Source organism: Canis lupus, chromosome 7 (genome assembly GCF_048164855.1).
Source record: "Canis lupus baileyi chromosome 7, mCanLup2.hap1, whole genome shotgun sequence".
In the NCBI taxonomy this organism is placed as follows: domain Eukaryota; kingdom Metazoa; phylum Chordata; class Mammalia; order Carnivora; family Canidae; genus Canis; species Canis lupus.
The window spans coordinates 25897001-25920151 of NC_132844.1; the positions used below are offsets into that span (position 1 = coordinate 25897001).

General features: G+C 42.9%; 1 protein-coding gene and 1 long non-coding RNA gene across 10 annotated transcripts in view; one reads left to right on the top strand and one right to left on the bottom strand.

The window, feature by feature from the left end:
* Positions 1 to 4914, bottom strand: part of ZNF292 (zinc finger protein 292) — a 100959-nt gene extending 96045 nt beyond the window's left edge. The window contains exons 1-3 of one of the 4 annotated variants that reach the window (XM_072832140.1): positions 4436 to 4914; positions 1181 to 1428; positions 783 to 979 (exon numbers count right to left, since the gene is read on the bottom strand). In XM_072832140.1, coding sequence (XP_072688241.1) covers positions 783 to 950 — 168 coding nt within the window. In that variant the 5' untranslated portion in view covers positions 951 to 979; positions 1181 to 1428; positions 4436 to 4914. Of the gene's footprint in view, positions 1 to 782; positions 980 to 1180; positions 2093 to 4435 lie in introns of those variants that run through there. The other 3 variants (XM_072832139.1, XM_072832138.1, XM_072832141.1) reach the window with 3 other exon arrangements.
* LOC140636680 (uncharacterized) overlaps positions 1212 to 23151 on the top strand; it is a 47895-nt gene continuing 25955 nt past the window's right edge. The window contains exons 1-3 of one of the 6 annotated variants that reach the window (XR_012033898.1): positions 1212 to 1377; positions 21491 to 21631; positions 22876 to 23077. This is a non-coding gene — a long non-coding RNA (uncharacterized lncRNA). The remainder of the gene's footprint in view (positions 1378 to 21490; positions 21632 to 22875; positions 23078 to 23151) is intronic. The other 5 variants (XR_012033897.1, XR_012033901.1, XR_012033896.1 and 2 more) reach the window with 5 other exon arrangements.

Genomic DNA, 23151 nt, shown 5'->3' on the forward strand with positions numbered 1-23151 from the left:
AAAGCAAGAGAGAAGCGGACTCCGGAAAGCCGCTCCACAAGAACATTCGACCGTAGGATACAGGGAGAGCTCCTCTCCTCTGCCGAGGAGAGCAACCTTTACCGTGGAGGCGGTGCACCGAGCCAGCAAAGGCAAGAAGGGACGACCTCTGCGCCCCCCACCCCCGAACATCTCGGGCAGCCAGAAGGGGTCGGCGGGGACCGTTCCTCGGAACGTCAACAAAGGCCCCTTCAGTCCCAAGGCGAAACTCGAACAACAAAGGCCGGGAGACAGCGAGGACGGGGCCGGGGGCGGGACGGATGAAAGCAGGGGGAAGCAAAGGAATCAAACCAGTGGGGGCGGAGGCCCGTCGGAGTGGGAGACCAGAGGCGCAGAGGCGGGGGGCGCGGTAATCCCCAGTGCACAATAAGAGGAGGAGGAAAAGGAGGACCTGGCCTCCATTCCTCCCTTACCCTCTCCGTGCGACAGAGAGGGCTCCGGTTCTCGGCGGTCTCCATCTCCTCGGCCTCGGGGACCGCGCAGTCCCGAGTTCAGGGGAGGAAAGGGGAGGGGGATTTTCCGCCCTGACCACAACTCCCTTCCCCCAGTTGGGAGCTGCCGACAACAACCGCCACAACGGCAGGCAGCACACAAAGGCGCCTTCCTCGTAGTCCCGCTCCCGCCTGGGCGGCGGCGCCAACGATGCCAGAGAAGGCACGACCACCGCTCGGCCCCCAGGCGCTCGCTCGCCCTCTTCTCCCTCTGGCTGGGGAAAAGGGGGAGGGGACCCCGGGCGCCCTCACCTGGCACAGCTGCTGACAGTACTCAGTGGCCGCTTCCACGGCCGGCACGCGGCTCTCCCGCAGCTGTCGCTCCAGCTCCTGGAGCCGCTCGCCCAGGCGCTGCAGCTCCGCGACGCAGCCGCCTCCGCCGCCGCTCAACCTCTCCTGCTCGGCCTCTTCGTCCGCCATCTTCACACCCCGCTCCGTCGCGTACGCACCTGGGTCACGTGATAACACAATGCCACGTTCGGCGGGGTCACGTGCCGGGCGCGCTCGCACGCCGCCGAGCACGTACAAAGGGCCCGGTGGGGAGGATGGGGGCGCCGGGAGAGTGGCGCGAGGGAGCCCCAGGGAGGTGAAGGGAAGGGGAAAGGAAGAGGGCGGGGTTGGGGCGGCGCGGAAAACCGCGGTTTACTTACCCCGAGCGGGAAGCGGGCTGCAGCGGCCGAAAGGGGCGGGCCCGTGGAGGCCTGCTCTCGGTCACGTGGGCGCCGCGACGGGGGCGGGGGGGAAGCCTGGGGAGGGGCAGCGCTCTCCAGTGTCCCGATTCCGGCGTGGCTTTCCCCAATCCCCGAAGTCTTCTACGGACGTATGCCCCAGTTCCCCAAGAAGACGGGTGAGAGAAAGCCCTGGGCGGGCTGGGGCAATGGCTGCATCTGCGGCTGGCCTGTAGGCAGGGCAGAGACACGGGGAAAGGGAGAAGGTGAAACCTACCCATGGACCGTAAGCGTGAGAGCCAAAGCGGGTCTAGGAACTGTCAAAATTGTCTGACTTCTCACCGGGCGGGGGAGGGGAGGAGGGATCTAGTGCTCGAGGCACCAGATCTCATCCCACTAGACTCTCCTTCCTCCTCAGCCCCAGCCGAGAACGCCTCTCCCCCCTGGAAACCCAATCTCTAGGGGGCGGAGGCAACAAAGAAAAATAACAATTAGATCAGAGCGGAAGGAGGTTCAAATCCTCAGTCGGGAAAACGGAGCGAACTCACGAAAAAGCAAGCTTAAGAGATTTCACTCTATGAAATTGTGGGTGTCGTAACCAGATGATTTTTTTTTTAAACCACGAAGACATTTCTAGAATAAGCGATAGACAACTAATCTGGTTCTGTGATTTAAGACTTTCTCCTACACGCTGCAGGAATCACCATCACTGAAAACACACTCTATATGAAAGCTCTTGAAAGTAGGTCAAGAAAAAAAAAAAAACGCAATAAGAACTCCATTAAAAATCACAACGGAGGAGGGGAAATGGGTGCTAAGATAAAAGAACAAGGTTATCAAGAATTATTATAAATCCGACAGCATCCCCCACCCCCCGGTATTGAAAATAGAGATGGTATTCTCAACCATAGTTTATTTACAACCTGGAAGGAAGAATAGGTGACACTTGAACAAAACAGTAGAAGGGGTACTACAAAAAGCCAACTCCTAATGTTCAGATTAATAAAACGAATATGATGTCAGTAATTGAGAATTAGACAAGATGCTTATCTTTCTTAAAACTGAACGGTCTACACAAATTCAGAAGCAATGATACTGATCAGGCACCTAGTCTTTTCACTATCATTCCAAGTGATGTGTATCCTTCTAGTACAAGAATTTAAAATAAGAATTCCTATTGTGTGCTGCCAGAGATTTCTAGGCGCTGCAGAAAATGTTCTCGATAGTATGTTGTCCAGAATGAATGTTTTGAAATGCTTCAGTGATAGCAATGTGTATTGAGTGCCATTCTATAAGGTGAGTGGGCACAACTGAACCCCTTATGAAAAACAGTACCGGGGCCACCTGGGTGGCTCCGCCGGTTAACTGTCTGCCTTCAGCTCAGTTCATGATCCCAGGGTCCTGGGATCGAGCCCCACATCAGGCTCCCTGCTCAACAGGGAGTCTGCTTTCTTCCTCTCTCTGCCTGGAGTTCCTCCTGCTTGTATTCTCACTATCTGCCAAATGAAGAAGTAAAATCTTTTTTTAAAGAGAGAAGAAAAACAGTATCAGCTAAAATATTAGTACAACATGTATGTATTGATATTACATATTAAGACAAGTTCTTCAAATATGTACTTATGGAAGAGTCTGGGGAGTACATTCAAAGGAGTGGGGATATTTTTTAAAGTATCACGGATGGGGTGCCTGGGTGGTTCAGTTGGTTAAGAAGCTGCCTTTGGCTCAGGTCATGATCTGGGTTCCTGGGATCCCACTCGGCTCAACAGGGAGCCTGCTTCTCCCTCTCCCTCTCCTCCTAACTGCTACCCTCCCTGCTTGTACTCTCTCTCACTCTCTGTGTCAAATAAATAAATATTTTAAAAAGTACAGCATCCCTGATAGCTGAAAAAGCAACAATTAGGGACGCCTGGGTGGCTCAGTAGTTGAGCGTTTGCCTTCTGCTCAGGGCGTGATCCCGGAGTTCTGGGATGAAGTCCCACATTGGGTTCCCTGCACGGAGCCTGCTTCTCCCTCTGCCTATGCTTCTGCCTCTCTCTGTCTCATGAATAAATAAATAAAATCTTTTTTTAAAAAAGCAACAATTAAGGCAGCTAATAGATTTTAATATTTGCAGCTCACTTTCCCAACTAAAACCATGTTTCTCCAATTTATGTTATTCTAGGATGACAGTGCAAATATAAAAAGTGAGAAATATGAAATGAGCCAGATGTACCAGTAAATCCAAAGATACCAAAAGGTTAATAAAGTATATTTTCACTTCAGTTATAAGGACTTATATCACACCTAATCTACAGAAAGAAAGAAAAAGGGAGAAAAGGAAAATACAGGAAAAGAGAAATATATCCAAATACTGATTTAAAAAATACCCTGAGAATGTACATCTTTCCCACCTCCTGCCCAGGATAGCCCTAAAACGAAGGAGACTTGATTAGCAAATTGATTCTGAGCACTATTAAGGTCTTGCAAATGTCCCCCAGCATGAACAACTAAGTGCTTCACTTTTATCTGTTATCTTTGAGCTCTCCCTCCCTATTCTGTATTTCAGAGCCTACAGGAAATGGAAGGACTAGGAGCGAGGGGTGTAATTAATCATCATTTACTGACTATGCACAGGCCCTGCTTGGTTTGGGAAAATCACAGGTGCATAAAAACTATTCTTTGGGCAGCCCAGGTGGCTCGGCGGTTTAGCGCCGCCTTCAGCCCAGGGCCTGATCCTGGAACCCCGGGATGGAGTCCCACGTCTGGCTCCCTGCATGGAGCCTGCTTCTCCCTCTGCCTGTGTCTCTGCACCCCCCCTCTCTCTGTCTCTCATGAATAAATAAATAAAATCTTTAAAAAAAAAACAAAAAACTATTCTTAGCTTGAAAAAGCTTACAGGTGTGATGAGTCACCTGCAAAGGCATTATATACATGACGAGTGTTCTCTTATGAAAATGTGTATAGATTCAACTCAGAACACAAAAGTCTGAAGTGCTACTTAGAACGTCTACAGAATCTTAACAACGTACAGATTTTTAATTAAATGAGAAGGATTGGAAATACTCTCCCTTATGAGGTCGACATTGTCTTGGAGATCTCAGAAATCTCATTCTTATCCATAGAAGACGTGTATCAACAAGTACATGACTTATTTGTACCTAAGCCGGATTTTTCCTATATACCAAGCTGTCAGTTCATGGGACTCATTACACACATACATACATACATATACACATACATAAACACACACCTACTTACTGAGAAGTTCCTGGGGGATTTCGGAGGCCTGTTCCACTGAGCAACAAGAATAAGCCCTAGGGCCCAGAGAATGCTCCTCTCTGGGGAACTCAGTGTCTGAGCAGCGAGTGCCCCTGCCCATTTTGGACACAGCGCGACTATGAACATGATATAATCATATGGACTTCACTCCCAAGAGGCTCTGTTTCAGAGTAAATCCGAGAGCTAGGAATAGCCCCCTACCCACTCCTGCGATCAATAAAGCTGGGGAAACCTTTAGGGGAAAGATGTGTTTGCATCCAGGCCACCTGTGCTTGCCTGCTCGCAAGGTGCCCCGCTTGCCCCAGCCTGCATCTCGCCGGTGCACATTTTTTCACTAGAATTCTTGAAATAGCAGGGCCCAGGGGCAGGAAGGGAGTTGGGTTATGCCTGCTAACCGGGCCAGAGGGCCGGGCCAGGGATGCAGCGAGCGCGGCGCTTGCTTGAACCGATCGCTGGGGGGTGAGGCCGGGCAGGTCCTTCCGACCCGGGCGCAGAGACCCACCGCACCCGGGCCCCCACCCCCACCCCCACATGCAAGGAGAGCGCGCCAGGCCAGGAGGTGGCGGCGAGAGCCTGCAGCTCTCGAGCCTCTGTTCTCGCTTCCCGGGCTCTCTCCCCGGCCCCCCGCGGCCGACAAGGTCCGCAGGACTAGAGCCGGACTACGGCTCGCTCCGCCCCGCTCCGCCAGCCCCGTCGGCGGAGGCCAGCCCGGGCTCCCCCGACCGCGGCCCATGGCTCGCTAGCCCGGCAGCCGTGCGCTGCTTGCGTCCTCCGTCCCGGGGCCGCTGCCGCCGCCCGCGCGCCGCCGACCCAGCGGTGGCCAAGGCGGCTTTTCCACCTCGCGCTGCAGATCGAGTCCGCAGAGCCGCTGGGTCTCCTGGCCCGGGAGCAGCGGCCGCCGGGGCCTCCGGGCCCAGAAATGCTGGAGCCTCAGCTGGGTGCGGCGGGGCGCCGGGCCCCCCGGCACCGACCGGGAGGGGATGCTCCAGGCTGTCCTGGCGAGGCCGCGGCGCGGGCACTGCTGCTTGGTCTCCGGCGGCTCGACCTGCGCTCCCCCGAAGAGCTGGGCCGCCGGCCCCAGGCAGGCGCCTCCCGGAACTCCGAGCTGAGGGCTGCCGTCTGCGTGGGGTTCGGTCCAGGCGAAAGGAGCCCCAGCCTGCGAACCCCTGCCGTGCCCACGGGCACAAAGAAGGAGCGCGGCTTCGACGCTCTATTGGCATCGGTCACAAACATGCCACATTTTGACAAGGAAGACATTTTTCTTGAGAGGAGCGGTGGAGGGACTGAAGAAGATGTTGGAAACCCTAGGCAGGTGCTGCTCCACATGCTGAAACGATTCCAGGGGCTCCGGAACACAGGGCCCACGTTTAGGAGGATTGATTTTAGTCCTTGAGTTGTCCCAGAAAGAAGATGGACAGGTAATTAAATGAGGAGGGATATTTTTATTGCCCATTTGGATCTTTTTTTTTTTTTTCCTCTCTCTCTTTCCACAGGAGGAAAAGCCACATGTGAATGAGAAACAGGAACAACACTTGAAGGAAACGCTTTTAAAACAGCCTCGGAAAAAATAAAAAAATAAAAAAATAAAAATAAAACAGCCTCAGTTATTCAAGCTTATAAATGAACCAAGGTGAAAATAATCACTCAATAAAGCAAAATAAAATCTTGCAAGCATGAATGTGGAGAGTCCTTGAGTCAGTTCATAGTATCCCTCCAAATTAGCAAAGAGAGATGTAGAAAGTACCTTTCTATTTCCAAGTTTTAATCACTGTATCTCATTTACCTCATTGGAAATCCATCAGAGAGTATTCCTTTTGTAGCATGAAGGATCAAAAAAAAGCTTTCCCTTTTGCCCTTCTAGGTTCTAGTGATTAAATTGCTGTAAGATTAACAGGAGAAAACAAAGTTTAGTAATATGTATACCTCCTGTATATACATGGAATAGACCCAGGAAAACTGTAAGCCAGGATATGGCTCTTATGACCATTTGAGTCCTGGTCTAGTCTACTGATAAGTGTTTCTAGAGGTTGAATCATCCCCTTCTTCTAGATACAGTGGACGAAGGGGACACACTCTCAGATTTCCCATATAAATATGTGTCCCTTACAAAAAAGTAACTTCTACTCAGTTCTCAGAGCTTACCCGTGTCAGCTTTTTCTTAAAAATAACCAGTTTAGGATAATCCACAGGCTAAGAGACACATTTTGGGGTAACAAATTCTGCTGCTCTTCAGTCTCACCTTTGAAACTTTAAATACGTTTCACGACCAAGAAGCTTGAATTGCAAAAAAAAAAAAAAAAAAAAAAAAGCTTGAATTGCTCCATCTTACTGAAACTGTCTCTTAGTTCTGAAAATTGGCCAGTTCAGTTAAACACTTGGGTCTCATTTCAGAAGGCAGTCTAGGTGGGCTCCCAAAGTTAGGCCTATGTTGTGCAAGGAATCAGGTAATTAACAGGAACTGTTTCTGCAGAAACAAAGGAAAAGCAAAGGTTAATGATTAGAGAAAATGATAAATCAGTTTCTGAGCCCAGAGGACAGCCAGTCAAGATTTCTAGGTGTCAGGGTTGAAGCACTTTCAGATGGAGTGAGGGGAGGCGGTAACAATCTGAGAGATTTTCATGGTTTGCAGTTTGAATACCTCTGATTATATCATCAGTGTACCAGTAAATGTTCTGAGAAGACCCTACAGCAACAAGTGTGAAGAAGATTTTCTAAATGATTTATTTGAGAGAGAAAGCATGGGGGATGGGAGGAGCAGAGGGAGAGGGAGAGAGAAAGTCAAGCCAACTCGGAGATGAGCATAGAGCCTGACTTGGGACTCGGTATCACAAACCTGAGATCATGACCTGAGCTGAAACCAAGAGTTGGATGCTTAACCGACTGAGCCACCAAAGAGCCCCAATTTCTCTGAAAATTATATCAAGTGTCAAGCTTCAGTTTGCAGGACCTTAGGGTGAAGGACAGTTTTAGTACTTAGTGATTCCAAACTAAAGGATGAGAGAAAATTGGAAATGTTAATTTAGAGATTGTAGCCTGATGACTACATTTATTTATTTATTTATTTATTTATTTATTTATTTATTTATTTAGCATAAATACCAAAACCTCAAAGACAATCACCATGACTGGAGTTAACAGGACTAAAAAATTTTTTTTTAATTTTTTATTTTATTTTTTTAATTTTTTATTTATTTATGATAGTCACACAGAGAGAGAGGCGGAGACATAGGCAGAGGGAGAAGCAGGCTCCGTGCACCGGGAGCCCGACGTGGGACTCGATCCCGGGTCTCCAGGATTGCGCCCTGGGCCAAAGGCAGGCGCTAAACCACTGCACCACCCAGGGATACCCAGGACTAAAATTTGATATCCACATGTTATAATTTCTATAGAGGTATAGTTTTTCTTTCTATAATTACTATTTTATATTATTTGGAAATGATCTAGATATTCAACAAATATCTCATCATTTATTTTAATTTAGCAAAACTAAAGTTTCAAACTACCAAAGAGATTTGGAACATTGTTTTTAAGTACACATACCCTAAAATATAATTGTTGCTAAAAAATTTATCTATAATTCTTATCCAACTTATATCTATGTACATAATTTGTTCCCAACAATTGCTTAGAAGAATTTGTTTTTAATCCGATTAAATAGAGCTCTCCTACAAACTAATTTTAGCAACAAAAATAACACACATCTATAACATGTGTATACATGCATAGACACACATAACCTTATAGACAGCAAGGAGTCTTCTTGAGATCCTCTCTTTCTCTCTTTGCCCTTCCCCCTGCCCATATGCGCTCTCTCTCTCTCTCTCTCTAAAATAAGTAAATACAATCTTTTAAAAAAATAAAATAAAACTTTAGCTATGAGATGGGCATAATAATGCAAAACTTATCGGTATATATATATATATAAAGATTTTTCTTTATTTATTCATGAGAGACACAGAAAGAGAAGTAGAGACATTGGTAGAGGCAGAAGCAGGCTCTCTGCAGGAAACCTGATGTTGGACTCGATCTCAGAACTCTAGGATCACACCCTAAGCCAAAGGCAGCTGCTCAACCACTGAGCCACCCAGGCATCCCAAAACTCACTGGTTTATAAAAGAGAAGTTGGAGCCAAGCTGTGTTTCTGGCAGATGAGATAAATTAAGGTTACCTCCTTAGATGGCTAAAACTTTTTCTACTAATATTTGTGAAGAATACATTCAAGATTTTTTATTAGCCCACTTTCTAAATACCTGCCCCCTTTGTGTTTCTTCTAATGAGAAACCTCTCCCTAAAGTTTGCATTTCAAAAACTGGCTCTTAGTTCCAAGAGAAAGTGGAAGTAGAAAATCTACATGACAAAGGCACAGAAATTATCCAAGTTTTCTCCAAGATAGTGAGAGAGGGAAATTGAAGAGACCCAAAGAAAAAAAGCTGTTTTTTTTTTTCTTTGCTCCTTTTCCTGCTTCTATTCTTGCTAGAACCTGCAACCCTGCCTTAATGTATGTCCTCCTCATAAAGGTCAAGGAGGTAATAATTTTTTTTTTTTTTTGAGACTTCCAGCACAATAGATAACATCTAAGGAGTGACCAGGTAAGGTTATCACATACATTTTCTGAGACCACTGACACCCTTACACAAAGACCCCTGGATTTAGGGCATAAGTGACTTATGGAGGACATCTGCACACTCATCCTTGTTCAACCAGTTCCTCTGTGCCCAAGAAGACACATAGAGCAGATGATTGTCCTCAATAAAAACTCCAGACCCCAAGCAAAAACAAAAGTCATTCTCCTTTTCCTTTTTGAGTCTCCCAGACTCTCCATCAGTATCTGCTCTCTATTCATATAATAAAACTGTTCTCACTTCCTGCTGGCTCAGGTTTGATTTCTATCCTTCATATAGCCAAGGACCTTTCTGGCTGGTCCTTTGGGACCTCCCCCTCCTGTTCCCCAGGTCCTTGGACCTGGCCTGCCCTCACAGTAGGAGTTTTGAGGGTATATTTGCCTATTATCAGAGGTTTAAGTTAATTACTATGTTGTTTTGTTTTGTTTAAGTAGGCTCTCTGCCCAATGTGGAGGTTGAACTAATGACTCCAAGGTCAAGGGTCACATGCTTTACCAACTGAGCCAGGCTGGCACCCCTACATTAGTTACTAATTAAATTTTTCCTTTCCTTAAGTGTAAGACATTTGTGTCTCCAATTTCCTGATCTTTTGCAATACCTATAAGAATTTTGAGATGAATAGGGGCTTGAGGATTAGTGAGAATAGTAGGCTTTAAATTGCTTCTAGAACCACATTTCTGGCTTTGTATAGATTTGCAAGACAAAGACAGTTGTTTCCAATTCTTTAAAGAACTGGATTGCAGCCTGAATATCGAGGGGCTGAGCTACCCATTCAATTAAATTATCTTCAGTTTGTTTCTTTATATCAGGAAGACTTCCATTACAAATAAAATGGGAATTCAGAAAATGTCTTTGTTCTAGAACTTTAGGGCTTAATGTATTTAATGTCTTTAAGAAGTCTGTATAAAGCATTTAACAAAAGGCCTTTGGATGTTCTTCTTTCTGAATGCATAACTCAATCTTAGACCATTTCATTTTAGGGTGAAAACTTCTAATATTTCTCTTATCAAGTCCCTATCAATCTCCAGCTGAACTATTTCTTGGTTATTTGTAGGAGAGAGGGCCTGAAAGAGTTTCTGGTCATCTGTTTCCTTGGGGTGGGGGAGAGTCTCCCTGGGAGCCATCTGGCTTGTCTGATGGTTATAGTATAATCTTGGTTGGGAAGAACACCCCTCAACAGCCAATTTAGGCCCCTGTGAGTGGGCTTGTGATTGACCACTGAACTTTCCAACTCCTCTCTAAATTTGGTAGGGTCTTCTAGGAGGGATTTATAGTTTAGAAGATCTGTTGCTGTCCACGGGATATGGATTTTTTTGCAGTGGAGGTCCAGGATACATTCACAAAGAACCTTGTATAGGGAGGCTTTAAGTTGTCACTCTGTGATTACAGAGCCCTGGAAAGTAGGAGGAATTGTAAGAAACATAGCACAGTGAGCTCTACAACCACTCTCTGGTACTTCTGCTAAATTCACTTCTTTACTTTTAATATTTACTTGTGTAACCTGTATACCCTGGGGCTAGAAATCAGACGAGGGTGCTCTCTATAAATCTTGTAAAGAAAGGTGTTTCAAAACAGGCAACTGGGTATTTAAGGTATGAAGTTGGAGGAGTTTTGGTATCTAAGGGAATTTGCTGGAGCAATGGGGCTGGATTTTTTTTTAAGATTTTATTTATTATTTATTCATGAGAGACAGAGAGAGAGAGAGGTAGAGACACAGGCAGAGACTCAATTGGGACTCAATCTGGGGTCTCCAGGATCACGCCCTGGGCTGAAGGCAGCACTAAACTGCTGGGCCACCCGGGCTACCTGGGCTGGATTTTGAAATGGAGGTTAAACGAGGGGCCCAGATATAAAAGATCTCCTGGAGGGTCAGGTACAGGTAGGTGGGCATAAGAGGCTGTATGAGAGAGTAGAGAAGGGGAATTTACATTATAATGTGGACTCTAATTTTTGTGCTATGCTTGATTTCTGTTCTTTCATCTTATTAAGAGAGTCCCTAAGGCTAGCCATCATCCTTTGTATCTACTTTTCAATTTGGCCTTTCCATAGGTACCAATAAGACAATTGTTTAGGATAAAAGCTTTTTGGGGAAAAATTAGATATAGAAATTTGTCTAGTTCAAAGGGTCCATCATCTGACCATTGATAAGTAGGAACTTATTTTAATCTCAACAGTGACTCAAACCAACAAGCCTTATTATGGTTTAACCATGGACATAGGACACATCCCCAAGGAAGAGTGCAAAAGATGCAGCTATCACAAGACTTAGAAAGCTCATTCCCAGAGGTAGCCTCAGAAGTCAGACTTCATTGGCACAGTGGTAAGAATGGTGTAGTGCAGTGTATCCAGTTTCCCACAAGAATGTGAGATGCCTCCAGTTACAGACCCACTAATCTGTGACACTGGGCAGGCGCTACTGGAATGGGACTTTTCCAGCACTAACAAAACAACAGAGGTTGAGAAAACAAAGGTCCCTTATGAACCGAGACCCCTTATAACAAACTCTCCTGAACTGGCACAGTTGGATGAAGAGAATGCTGATGCCAGTTGCAAGTCCAAGTTGTTACCCGTCCTTCTGACTGGCTATAAATCAGAGGTTCCCATGACTCCCTCTCTTTTTGGATCCACAGCCTATTCGGCTGTCTGCCAGATGTACACTGGTACATGTGTCCTACAGTTGGCAGTAACAAAGCCATATTCTCTCTGGTGACAAAGTCATGCTCCCAAGACATAGAAGACTAAAGGAAAGCCTCATCCAGTTTTTCTTATTTGCACATTTCTTATATGCACCCAACTTTAAGCCTTGGGTCTCCTGGAATCAAAATAATACCTTAGAGGGACTGTGTGGTGTTTTACAAAGTGTCTCATTGCACAGAAACTGTCTTGGCATTGGTGGGTGACCTTGTATCAATCTAACCTGTTCTGTGACCGACTTATTCTAACATGGGGGTCTTTGGGCTAGGTGCCAAGCACTCTGACTGCTCTTAAGTGCTCTCTATGTGTCCACCAATATAGTGGCTTTGGCTTCCAATATGTCCCATAGCAACAACCTTTACCTCATGTGCACATTAACCTACAGCCAAGTTTGTCTAGACAGATGCTGGTCTAGTAAGAACTGTGAACTGCCAGTCTGAGGCGGGCTCGAACAACAGGTATAGAGGCATGCCTATTCCTACATTCTACCTAATGGTTTTTCTTTATATGACAAACAACACAACAGACAGAAACTAAGAAAAACATTGACAATCTCTGTGAGGAAAAGGATCAATAAAAACCAAGAGTACTCAAAACAAACCTTTACCAAAGTCACTACACCCAAGGAACTAGTTCCACAAATATTTTCTCTGCTAATATAAATTTAGAAAAGAGGGGATCCCTGGGTGGCTCAGTGGTTTAGCACCTGCCTTAGGCCCGGGGCGTGATCCTGGAGTCCTGGGATCCAGTCTCATGTCAGGCTCCCTGCATGGAGCCTGCTTCTTCCTCTGCCTGTATCTCTGCCTCTCTCTCTCTCTCTCTCTCTCTCTCTGTCTCTCTCTCTCAGTCTCTTATGAATAGATAAATAAAATCTTTAAAAAAAAAACAGAATTAACAGGAGAAAAGTGAACTTTAATAACATGTTTGTGAAGTGGTTCAGAACAGGCCCTTCCCCAAATGTGCCACTTTGGCATGTGGATTATTTTGAGCTGAAAGCATTTGAGACCTTGTGGGCTCAAGAGAAACTTTTTGTTCCTCCCTTCACCACACAGAAGAAGATTCATAATTGGGGGTCTTTTAGACTAAGAATTATTAGCAGATGTAAATTTTATCTGAGTATCCCATCTGTATGGTAGGGCAAACATCTAATTACCAAGCATCTGCTCTTCTTATCACTCTGTGAAGTGCATTCCTCTCTTCTGAAATCCCAGACCCCTACTTCCTTCTACTTAGTTCAGAATGACATATATGACTCATTTTGCCTGTCTTTGGAATTTTCTTGTCTATGTGAATTCCCTGTGTGTACGCCTATTAAATTTGATTTTCTCCCATTAATCTGTCTTATGTCAATTTGAATCTTAGTCCAATTAGAAGGACCTTTGAAGGGACAATGTAGGGTGACCTGATTGAATGGAACCCAGGGGCACCGGTGGTGAAAGAATGCACCCAAGGAGGAACAAAGGAGACAGCAGTTTATTGGATATACTGCAAAGGAGCAGCAGGCAGGATAGCAAAGGGAGAGACTGTCTGCCGGTAGGCAGTGGCGAGGGGCTATAGTTAAAGGGGAAGGTGAGGAGGTATGGGAACATATAGAATTTTCCTTTTTTGGTACCTGTTCCCAGTTGTAAGTAGCCCTTTGGTCAGCTAGGGCCTATGGCTGTTTCAAAGTGGGTTGCTAATGAGCCTGTTTCCATTCAGCCCCATGGTCACTGTGGGCCCTTTTACCTTGCTCAGGTTTTCTTTACTCAAGCATGTTGCTTAAAAGTGCCCTCTACAGACAAGAATTCTTGCTTCCTGGGGTGCCTGGGTGGCTCAGTTTGTTGAGTGGTTGAGCATCCTTGGACTCTTGGTTTCTGATCCGGTCATGGTCTCAGGGTCATGGGATTGAGCCCCACGTGAGGTCCCCACTCAGCATGGAGTCTGCTTGTCTCTCTCTCTCTCCCTCTCCCCTTCCACTGCCTCATGAGCATGTGCACATGCAAGCGTGCGTGCTCTCTCTCTCTCAAATAAATAAATAAATAAATAAATCTAAAAAAAAAAAAAGAATTCTTGCTTCCTGATATATACTTCCTGTATACTTGGAAGAGACCCTGAAAAACTGAGTAACTCCCCCAAATGGCCAAAGCCATCACCTTAAATATCATCTTTAGCTAAAGACAAAAGAAAATGTTGCGGGGGAGTCAGTTGAGGGAGGGGACCAAGAAAAGCACAGCAAACCAAGGTATGGTTGTAATTCAGATTTAAGTCCTTGTATTCTCCACTGATAAAAGTTTTTAGAGATTGAGTCATTCCCCCCTTCCTGGCACAGAGAGGGATACACCATTAGAAACAGATATTTCCCTCATACATATTAATGTCTCTTACAAAAGAGTAACTTCTCAGTTTTCAGAGCTTTATCTCCGCCTGCCATTTCTTTCTCTCTCTCTCTCTCTTTTTTTTTTTTAAGATTTATTTATTTATTCATGAGAGACACAGAAAGAGAGGCAAACACATAGGTAGAGGGAGAAGTAGGTTCCCTGTGGGGAGCCTGATGTGGGACTCCATTACAGAACCTTGGGATCACACCCTGAGCCAAAAGCAGATGCTCAACCACTGAGCCACCCACGTGCCCTGTGTCTGCCACTTCTTAACCAGTTTATAATAATAGTCAGTTTAAAATAATCCTTGTGCTGACTCTTAACCCTAGGAAACAAACTGAGGATTGCTGGAGGAGAGCTGGGTGGAGGGATAGGATAACTGGGTGGTGGGCATTAAGGAGGGCACATGATGTAATGAGCACTGAGTGTTATATGCAACTGAAAATTACTAAACTCTACATCTGAAAATAATGATGAACTATATGTTGGTTAATTGAATTAAAAATCAATCAATTAATCAATCAATTAAGTAATTAATTAATAAAATAATCCTCATGCTAAAGAGAAACACTTTGGGGTGACAAATTCTACTCTCTTCCAGGCATCTGGATTTTTTTAATGCTTCCTTTATTGAAATAAAATTAATGTACAATGTGATATTAATTCTAAGTATATAACATTGATTAAACAATTGTATACATTACTCAACGCTCACCCCAATAAGTATGGTCACCGTGCATCACTGTACAACGTTATCACAATATTATAGACCATATTCCCTATGCTGAACTTTTCATCACCATGACTTATTTATTTTATAACTAGAAATTTGTATCTCTTACTGCCCCTCAGCTATTTCACCCATAAGCATCTGGATTTTTAAAAATAGGACTGTCAATGTGTGATGAACTTGGAAATACACAGATCTCTTCCTGTTTTAGGACATCAACTTTAAGAAGGTTTGCTTTAAGAAATTTTGCTGATTTCTGTGAATCTTACCGACATATTCTTCAATAAAACAATAACAATCATTCCATTAATATCAACTTGATGGGTAGCCCCTGTGGCTCAGTGGTTTAGCGCTGCCTTCAGTCCAGGGTGTGACCCCGGAGTCTGGGGACTCCAGGATTGCGCCTTGGGCCAAAGACAGGCACCAAACTGCTGAGGCCTCCAGGTATCCCCCAATAAATAAAATCTTTAAAAATATATATCAACTTGAGTATTTCGTGTTCTATTCATATCCTGGGCAGAATCAGTCCCCTAAGCACTTATCTTCATCAGACCTTTACAAAACTGTTCTCTTACTATTTCTTTCCCCACATCCATCCTCCCGAGTTCCTCTCTAACCAGAGCTCCTCTGTGAAGCCTTCCTCGGTCTGCTTGGGTGGAGTGAAGTTTAGGTGTAACATCCGTCATTAGAGTAGATTTGACTCATTTGTTCTGCTTTCCTTTACCTGCCCTTCCCTTGCAGAAATAACAGCTCTTCAGAACTCCCATAGCTTTGATTTGCTACTTACTATATTTGGGTTGGAATCTGTCACTTTGCTGTCACTTTGCCTTTTATTACAGTTAATTCATAGATGAGCCTTACGCAGGAGCCTGTAAGCCCTGTGAGGGTAGAGATTGTGTTTTGTATTCAGCCTCAGTTCTCTAATACTCTTTGGTATGTTGCAAGGTAATAATAAGTAGTCCATAAATGCCCATTGAAACCAATTCAGTTCAGTTTATATTTTATAGTCATGTGGATACAGATCTATGTTTACCTTCATTATTTGAAATGTCCTAGACTTTGCAGGGAGAACAGATGCTCTCCAAACTTTAGAAGCTCATCTACGACTGTCTTTCAAATATTTGGGGGAATCTATACTTTAGCAATAAAATTGTCTATAACCAAAAGTTGTGACTCAAGTACAATCAAAAGAAGACAAGATATATGCTCAGTTGTTACACTGTAATAGATGAACTGCAAACATGTGGGCTCTAGCTTTCTATTTTACAAACTTAATCTGTGCTTTAGGTCTAATTTAGTTTTGTCTTTGCTCTTATATTTTGTCACAGTATTGATTTTTTTTATCGTCTTCTTGAGAGGTTCTAAATTTCCAACTCAATTGTTTTCTTAACGTGACTGGTTCTTCTTGCAATTTCTTCACGATGAGTTTACCAATTAACATCCAATGCACTGCTTAATCTGGGCTCTTACTACCTTCCTAGAAACCTAAGGAGAAAATAAATGTGGAAACTACTTCTGGGTCCAGGTAGGACTTACTCTTCAGGATCTGAATTATCTGAGAGAAAAGCTTTCAAATTTCAGTGTAGTTAAGATCAATTGTACAATTTAACTTAAATGCAGATTTCCAGACCAGACTTCTAGAAAATCTGTCCAACTCAGTTGGACTAGAACTGGGCCCTGGAAACCTGCATTCCTATTACTTCAGGGGCCTTCAGATCATACTGTTCTAGATCTATGGTTGTATACCTCTGCTTTTCTATCCTTCCTTCCAACTCATGGCCCTTGCACCATTTTTTAAAACTCAATAACAGTTAATTTATTCTTAAGAATTTTTGTCTGCGTACAGAAGCATTTGTGTATATATCACCACTTCAGTTTCCTAAGCAAATCAACTCAGACCATTCAAGCATTTTTCTATTTTGTTTTTTTTCCTCTTAATAATTCATCCAGAAATCTTTTCATATCAGCATTATTTGCATTGACTGTATGGTATTTCATGGTATAAATGAAGATAATTTTATTATTTATATGATTGATGAGCAATTATTTAATTTTTTATATTACTTATAAAAATGCTGCAGTGACCTTCCTTGTGCATATATCTACTTACCTGAGCAAGTAAATATACATGGGATAAATTCCATAACAAGGAATTATTGGATCAAAAGCAATGTGTGTTTTTAATTTCATCAGATATAACCAAATTGCCCTTCCAAAGTGTTGAACCAATTTATAGTCCCATCAACAGAGTAGAAGAGAGTCTGTTTTCTCTAAATACTTAGTAGAAAAAAAAAAAATACTTAGTAGAACTATTTTGTCAAACTTTTAAAATAATTTCAGGGGATCCCTGGGTGGCGCAATGGTTTAGCGCCTGCCTTTGGCCCAGGGCGCGATCCTGGAGCCCCGGGATCGAATCCCACATCAGGCTCCCGGTGCATGGGGCCTGCTTCTCCCTCTGCCTATGTCTCTGCCTCTCTCTCTCTCTCTGTGTGTGACTATCATAAATAAATAAAAATTAAAAAAAAAAAAGAACTTCATTCCTCAAAAAAACAAAAACAAAAACAAAAACAAAAAAAATTTCAGTTTAAAAATAGTATCCCATTTTAATGAGCATTTCTTAAATTTTAGGTCAGATTGAGCATTTCTTGACTTGGTCATTGCTCCTATTAATTTCTGGAGGATATAATTAAAAAGTCAGAAAGCATTTTAAGCAATTGTTAGCTCTGTATAACATTGATATGGAATTCCATAAATATACTGCACTTGGAATTCTTTAAGTTAGATGTTAACATATATACCTTTAAGGGAATACTTTACTCATAAGTTGATAGAGGAATATTAAGATGGAGCTAATGTTTCTTTCTTATTTGATATTTCTGCCAATTGAATAGCTTTCTGGTATATTATTCCTCTTTTGAATTAGTGACAAAGGTAAATTGTTTGATTTCTAGGAAGAGTTACTTACTCTGTGCATGAAATATAACGTGAAACAAGGAGGCAACTTCCTTTCCCCTCTGCTTCAGGATGCTCAAATCTTGCTGTCATTTCCATTTCCTTCTTTGGTGCTTTGCCCTATTTTAAGCATAGAAAGTAACAGAACATTTATAAGCACTCAACTGTCTGCAGCTTTGGTGCATCATTTAGAAAGCAAGAATCATTTCTCGCAGAGCACTGACTGGCACCACACAGCAGGGGAGTAAAGCTGAAAGGAGAAACCACTAGAAATTTGTTTTCTCTTTGCTCAAGTTCCTGTCAAACGCATAAAACCTGGACTTAAAAATGAACCAGATGTGGTTCAAATGAACTTTCAAGATTAAAGTCAAAACATGATTTTTTAAACTTTCAAATGATCATTGTGTATTGGTCCTCACAGTATTATTAGAAACTGCTCTGTACTTTTTATTTGAGGTTATAGAGCTATAAACTTTAAAAGCTGGCTTTATTACAAACTCAATCTTTTGGAGTATTCTAAATCTTTCATATACTTGAACTATTTATATGGGAAGCAAAAGACTGTTTTTAAAAGGGTAGCTGATTACCATCACTTCCTTGTATAAGTTTTTTTGCACTGAGAAATTTCAGTTACTCCAAATGCTCTTCCCTTCAAAGCCCAGTGAAAGTAAAGCCCCTCATTCTGTTAATGATTGCAGATTATTACACGTGCCTTGAATGTGTTAATGTAGGATGCCCAGAAACTTACAGTGAAGAGCTTCATGAATTGAACCTCAAACTCCTTACGTCCACCTCTGATGTCATAAGGCCCCCTTTTATACAATTATTTTGGAAAATAACTTCTTCATGACACATTTACCATGATTTTTTCCCATAAAAATTAAAAGGATTTTAACTTCCAAGTTTTTCTTTTTGAGAAAGCAAAATCAATGCAAATCAGAACATCTAATTAATAAATTTAACAACAAATAGTAATTTTGTTACATAAGTTCACCCATTTACTATAGGCTAGCAAGATTTCAAATGGTGGAACTTCTGCTGGTTTTTCAATTCTTCAGTCTTCTGATGGTAGATGGTGCTGTGACAGCAGAGATGGTGGTGTGAATCCCGGCACCACTGGCTACTGTTTTCATGCAGGAACCACGGTGCCCGATGCTCACAGCTGGTCTTTTCACTTTGGTTTCACCATTGAAGGAGAAAGTGTACTTGGAATGCTGGCTTATTTCAATTTTCCTCACCATTTTCTGGAGGGAGGCACCATAATGGCTCCTGTATTTGCCAATGATTCTGACCTTACTAAGTTTAGCTATATTGCTGCAAGCTAGGACCAAGCCCAGAAAGAGCCACGTTTACCACTATTAAGTTTCTAGTTTGAAGGCGAATCTTCGAAGGTCCTTAAGACCTGAAATTGCCTCCTAGTTGCTCAAGATACTGAGTTACTAATCATTTTCTTTGTTCTTGCCTCCAGTGATACAACGTAATTCCAATATATTAGAACTTTGATTTCACTAGAAACTCTTCAGGCTGCTAAATGTTTTTCTAAGTTCCTGCTATCAATCTTTTCTTCTCTTTCTTTCTTTTTTTTTCCTCAAGATTATATAAATGCTTGCCTTTATTTTCTTTGAGTATTCTGCTATCAACCTTTTCATTACATCCTCTCTCTTGGCAATCTCATCCATTATCGTGGCTTTAATTTTTATTTTTATGAATATGACTCCCCAAATCAATATCTCCAATCTGAATTTTCCCCTGAGCTTTAGCTTCACACATCCACCTGCCTGTAGGGCAGCTCCACCTAGATTTTTTGCAGGCATCTCAACCCCCAAATGAACTCATCAAAGTCCCCTCCCACCCTTGCTCTCACTCAGGCTTCGCTTTTCTCTTTCTGTTTGGGGCATTACTATCCTTCCAAGCTTTAGGTTCCAAACCTTGAGTTCAGCTTTCACTTTTTCCTTCCTTTTCCCTGTTGCCATAAGTTGTTCAGCTGTGCCAAAGAAATCATTGTATCCTTTCTCTTTTCCATTCCCAATGTCATTCCCAGCAGCTCTCCCAAATCTCTCCTAGGGAAAGTTTTCTTAATTTGTCTCTTTACCATCTGCCTCTTCTTCTATTTTGTGCTAAGGATTTCCAGCTAGAGCTGTCCTTCTAAAGTACAACTCTGATTTTAAGATGAGACAATCTAAAAGAGTTGAACCCCAAATCTGGAGTGAGCTAAGTGTGGGAGGATTGGTTAAGCCACTTTATCTCTCATTCCCTCTTTTCTTATTTGTTTTGTGGATGTTAATAATTCCCACAACCTATAGTTATTGCAACAGAATGAAAATATGCACATAAGATTCTTATCCCTGGCACATGATTAGTGCTCAATATATGTTAACAGTTATTATCCTCCACTTTGCTGCTCCAAACTGTCAATAGTGCCATGTCAACCAAACAGTGCTGCTTTAAACTACCTTTCTAGCTCTGAATCCCACTTATTGACCTTCTAAAATTCTCTTTAGTCATATACGCTAAACCTTTCTCTGTATGCATATTGCTTATCTAAGTGTTTACTTTCTAGTTTGTCTCCTAGCTATTTATCTAATTTCCCCTGTCTTAGTCAACATTCTTTTAGTTATATATATATATTTAAAATATTTTATTTATTTATTCATAGACACAGAGTGAGAGAGGCAGAGACAAAGGCAGAGGGAGAAGCCGGCTCCGTGCAGGGAGCCCGATGTGAGACTCCATCCAGGGTCTCCAGGATCACACCTGAGGCTGCAGGCGGCGCCAAACCACTGCACCACCAGGGCTGCCCCATTCTTTCAGTTATAGACGATGTACACTCTTCACAGTTAGTTGAGTAAAAACGAAGGAAATCATTAACTTACATGTATGGACTAGTCAGGAACTGGAAAGCACTCAGGAACCATGGAAGGCACTCCCTCAATCACTCTCAGTTTGGGGCCCTGGGGGCTCCACTTGTTTCTGCACTTGGACTTCAGTTTCTGCCTCTGCACTTTGACCTTTTTTTACTTCTCCTTCTACCCAGAAGTAACCATCTCTCAGTTCAGGGCTTGTTATTTTCGTCTACTTGGTTTCACGCACAAATCAAATGGCTCTACATCCTAATTCTAAATTTCTGGGAAATAGAATTAGGTAAGAACATATTCCAAGCCAGTCAGTCTGTCATAACAGCAGGCCAGGCGATCTCAGACAAACCTGGCTGCCAGAGCTCACCCATGCTGGGCAGTTCTCAGAGAAAGTCCCTGCAGGGTAAGATGCTCCAAAGATATTTAATGTAGCAGAAAATAAGGTCATTAGAGCATGAGTAGTGTTTCATCATTTTTGTATTTTCTCATCGTTATATAGACCCCCTTCAATAAGTTTTTATGAAAAGATCTGAAAATTTCTTTCACGAGGTTGCTAAAAAAACAGTGCTGATATTAAAAGTGAAGTTAGGGATCCCTGGGTGGCACAGCGGTTTGGCGCCTGCCTTTGGCCCAGGGCGCGATCCTGGAGACCCGGGATCGAATCCCACGTCGGGCTCCCGGTGCATGGAGCCTGCTTCTCCCTCTGCCTGTGTCTCTGCCTCTCTCTCTCTCTCTCTCTCTCTCTATCATAAATAAAAAAAAAAATAAAATAAAAATAAAAAATTTAAAAGTGAAGTTAAACTTATAATTTGCTTTATCTGCAGCAAATGATACAGGCTTGTTTGGAAATTACAGGACCTCATGGGGCAATGGAAAATTTTGCCACAAAATGAATGAAATACTTGAACAGGTCTTAAACCGGGGAACTTTGAAGAAATGCAAGAAGTCATCTCAACTCATCTTTGGTAAAACTTCATTTTGTGTAAAGCTTTGTGTACTCTGGAGCCCAGTGGAAGAAAGATGCTGATAGACTAGAAAGTATCCATGCAGAGTCAACAAAGGTGATAAGAACAGAGAGTATGCACTATTAGTTTCTGAGGCCTGCTGCAATAGAGTAGTGCTTTAGTAGCAAGCTAAATGGCCTAAAATGACAGAATTTTATTGTCTCATAGTTTGGGAGTCTAGAGTTCTAAAATTAAGATCCTGATAGCGCCATGTTCACTCTGAACCCCATGGGGAAGATCCTTCTTTGCCTCTTCTTAAGCTTCCCCTGATGGTGGTAGCTCTAAGTCCTTGGCATTGCTTGGTTTGCAACTCCAGTCTCTACCTCTGCCATTATATGGCATTTTCCCCCTGTGTCTCTGTGGTTGGTCTGTGTATTTACAGATCGCAAGGCATTTTTCTCTTCTTCTCAGGATGCCAGTCATATTGGAGTAGGAGCCATGTTAATTACTTCATCTTAACTTGACTGAATCCACAAAAACCCTATTTCCAAATAAGGTCACATTCATAGGTAACAGAGGTTAGGACTTTGACATGACTTTCTGGGGGACACAATCCAACCTATAACAGAGTACAACCTATAAAGATCTTTTAAAGTTGAAATATATCTTAGTCCAAAAATGAGGCTTTGAGGATGTGATAAATTACAATAAACATTGGGATATTGTGGTGGTCAGAACGATGCCCTCTCATCTCAGATGTCCATGCCCTAATCCCTAAAACCTGTGATTATGTTAGGTTACAAGGCCAGGGAGGATTATGGTTGCAAATAGAATTACACTTGCTAATCTGACTTTAAAATAGGTGATTAGGGCAGCCTGAGTGGCTCAGCGGTTTAGTGCAGCCTTCAGCCCAGGGCCTGATCCTGGAGACCTGGGATTGAGTCCTACATCGGGCTCCCTGCATGGAGCCTGCTACTCCCTCTGCCTGTGTCTCTGCCTCTCTCTCTCTCTGTGTGTCTCTATGAATAAATAAGTAAAATCTTTAAAAAAAAACATACTTAAGGTAGATGTTAGTAATTTGGCTCAAATAATGATTTATCAAGATCAATTGCTAACTTGTTACTGCTGGAGGTAGTCACAAGATGCCATATTAAATAGACAAGGATCTGATACAGAGAATGTTGCCATATTTGTTCAGTAGTATATATTTAGAGGATAAGTAAACCTTTCAGTCATATTACTTGTGCTTTGTTTCCCTTTACCAGAATAAAATTTACTAAAACGATGTATATGCCCGTTAGAGTGTGTGGAATTCAATTAACATAGCTGGATTTCAATTTCACTGGCAGTATCAGAAAGTTCACCTGTAACCAGCTCCCTCTGGGGAAGATTGCCTTCCTGTGTAATCTGATTTCCATAGTTACATGGAATGAGAACCTGGCCCCTTGAAAACAAGGTATTGATCTGGTAAGAATCTACCTTATTCTTATTCATAAAAGCTGTTTTCAGTTGCAAGCATTTAAGTTTCTGAAAAATCACCC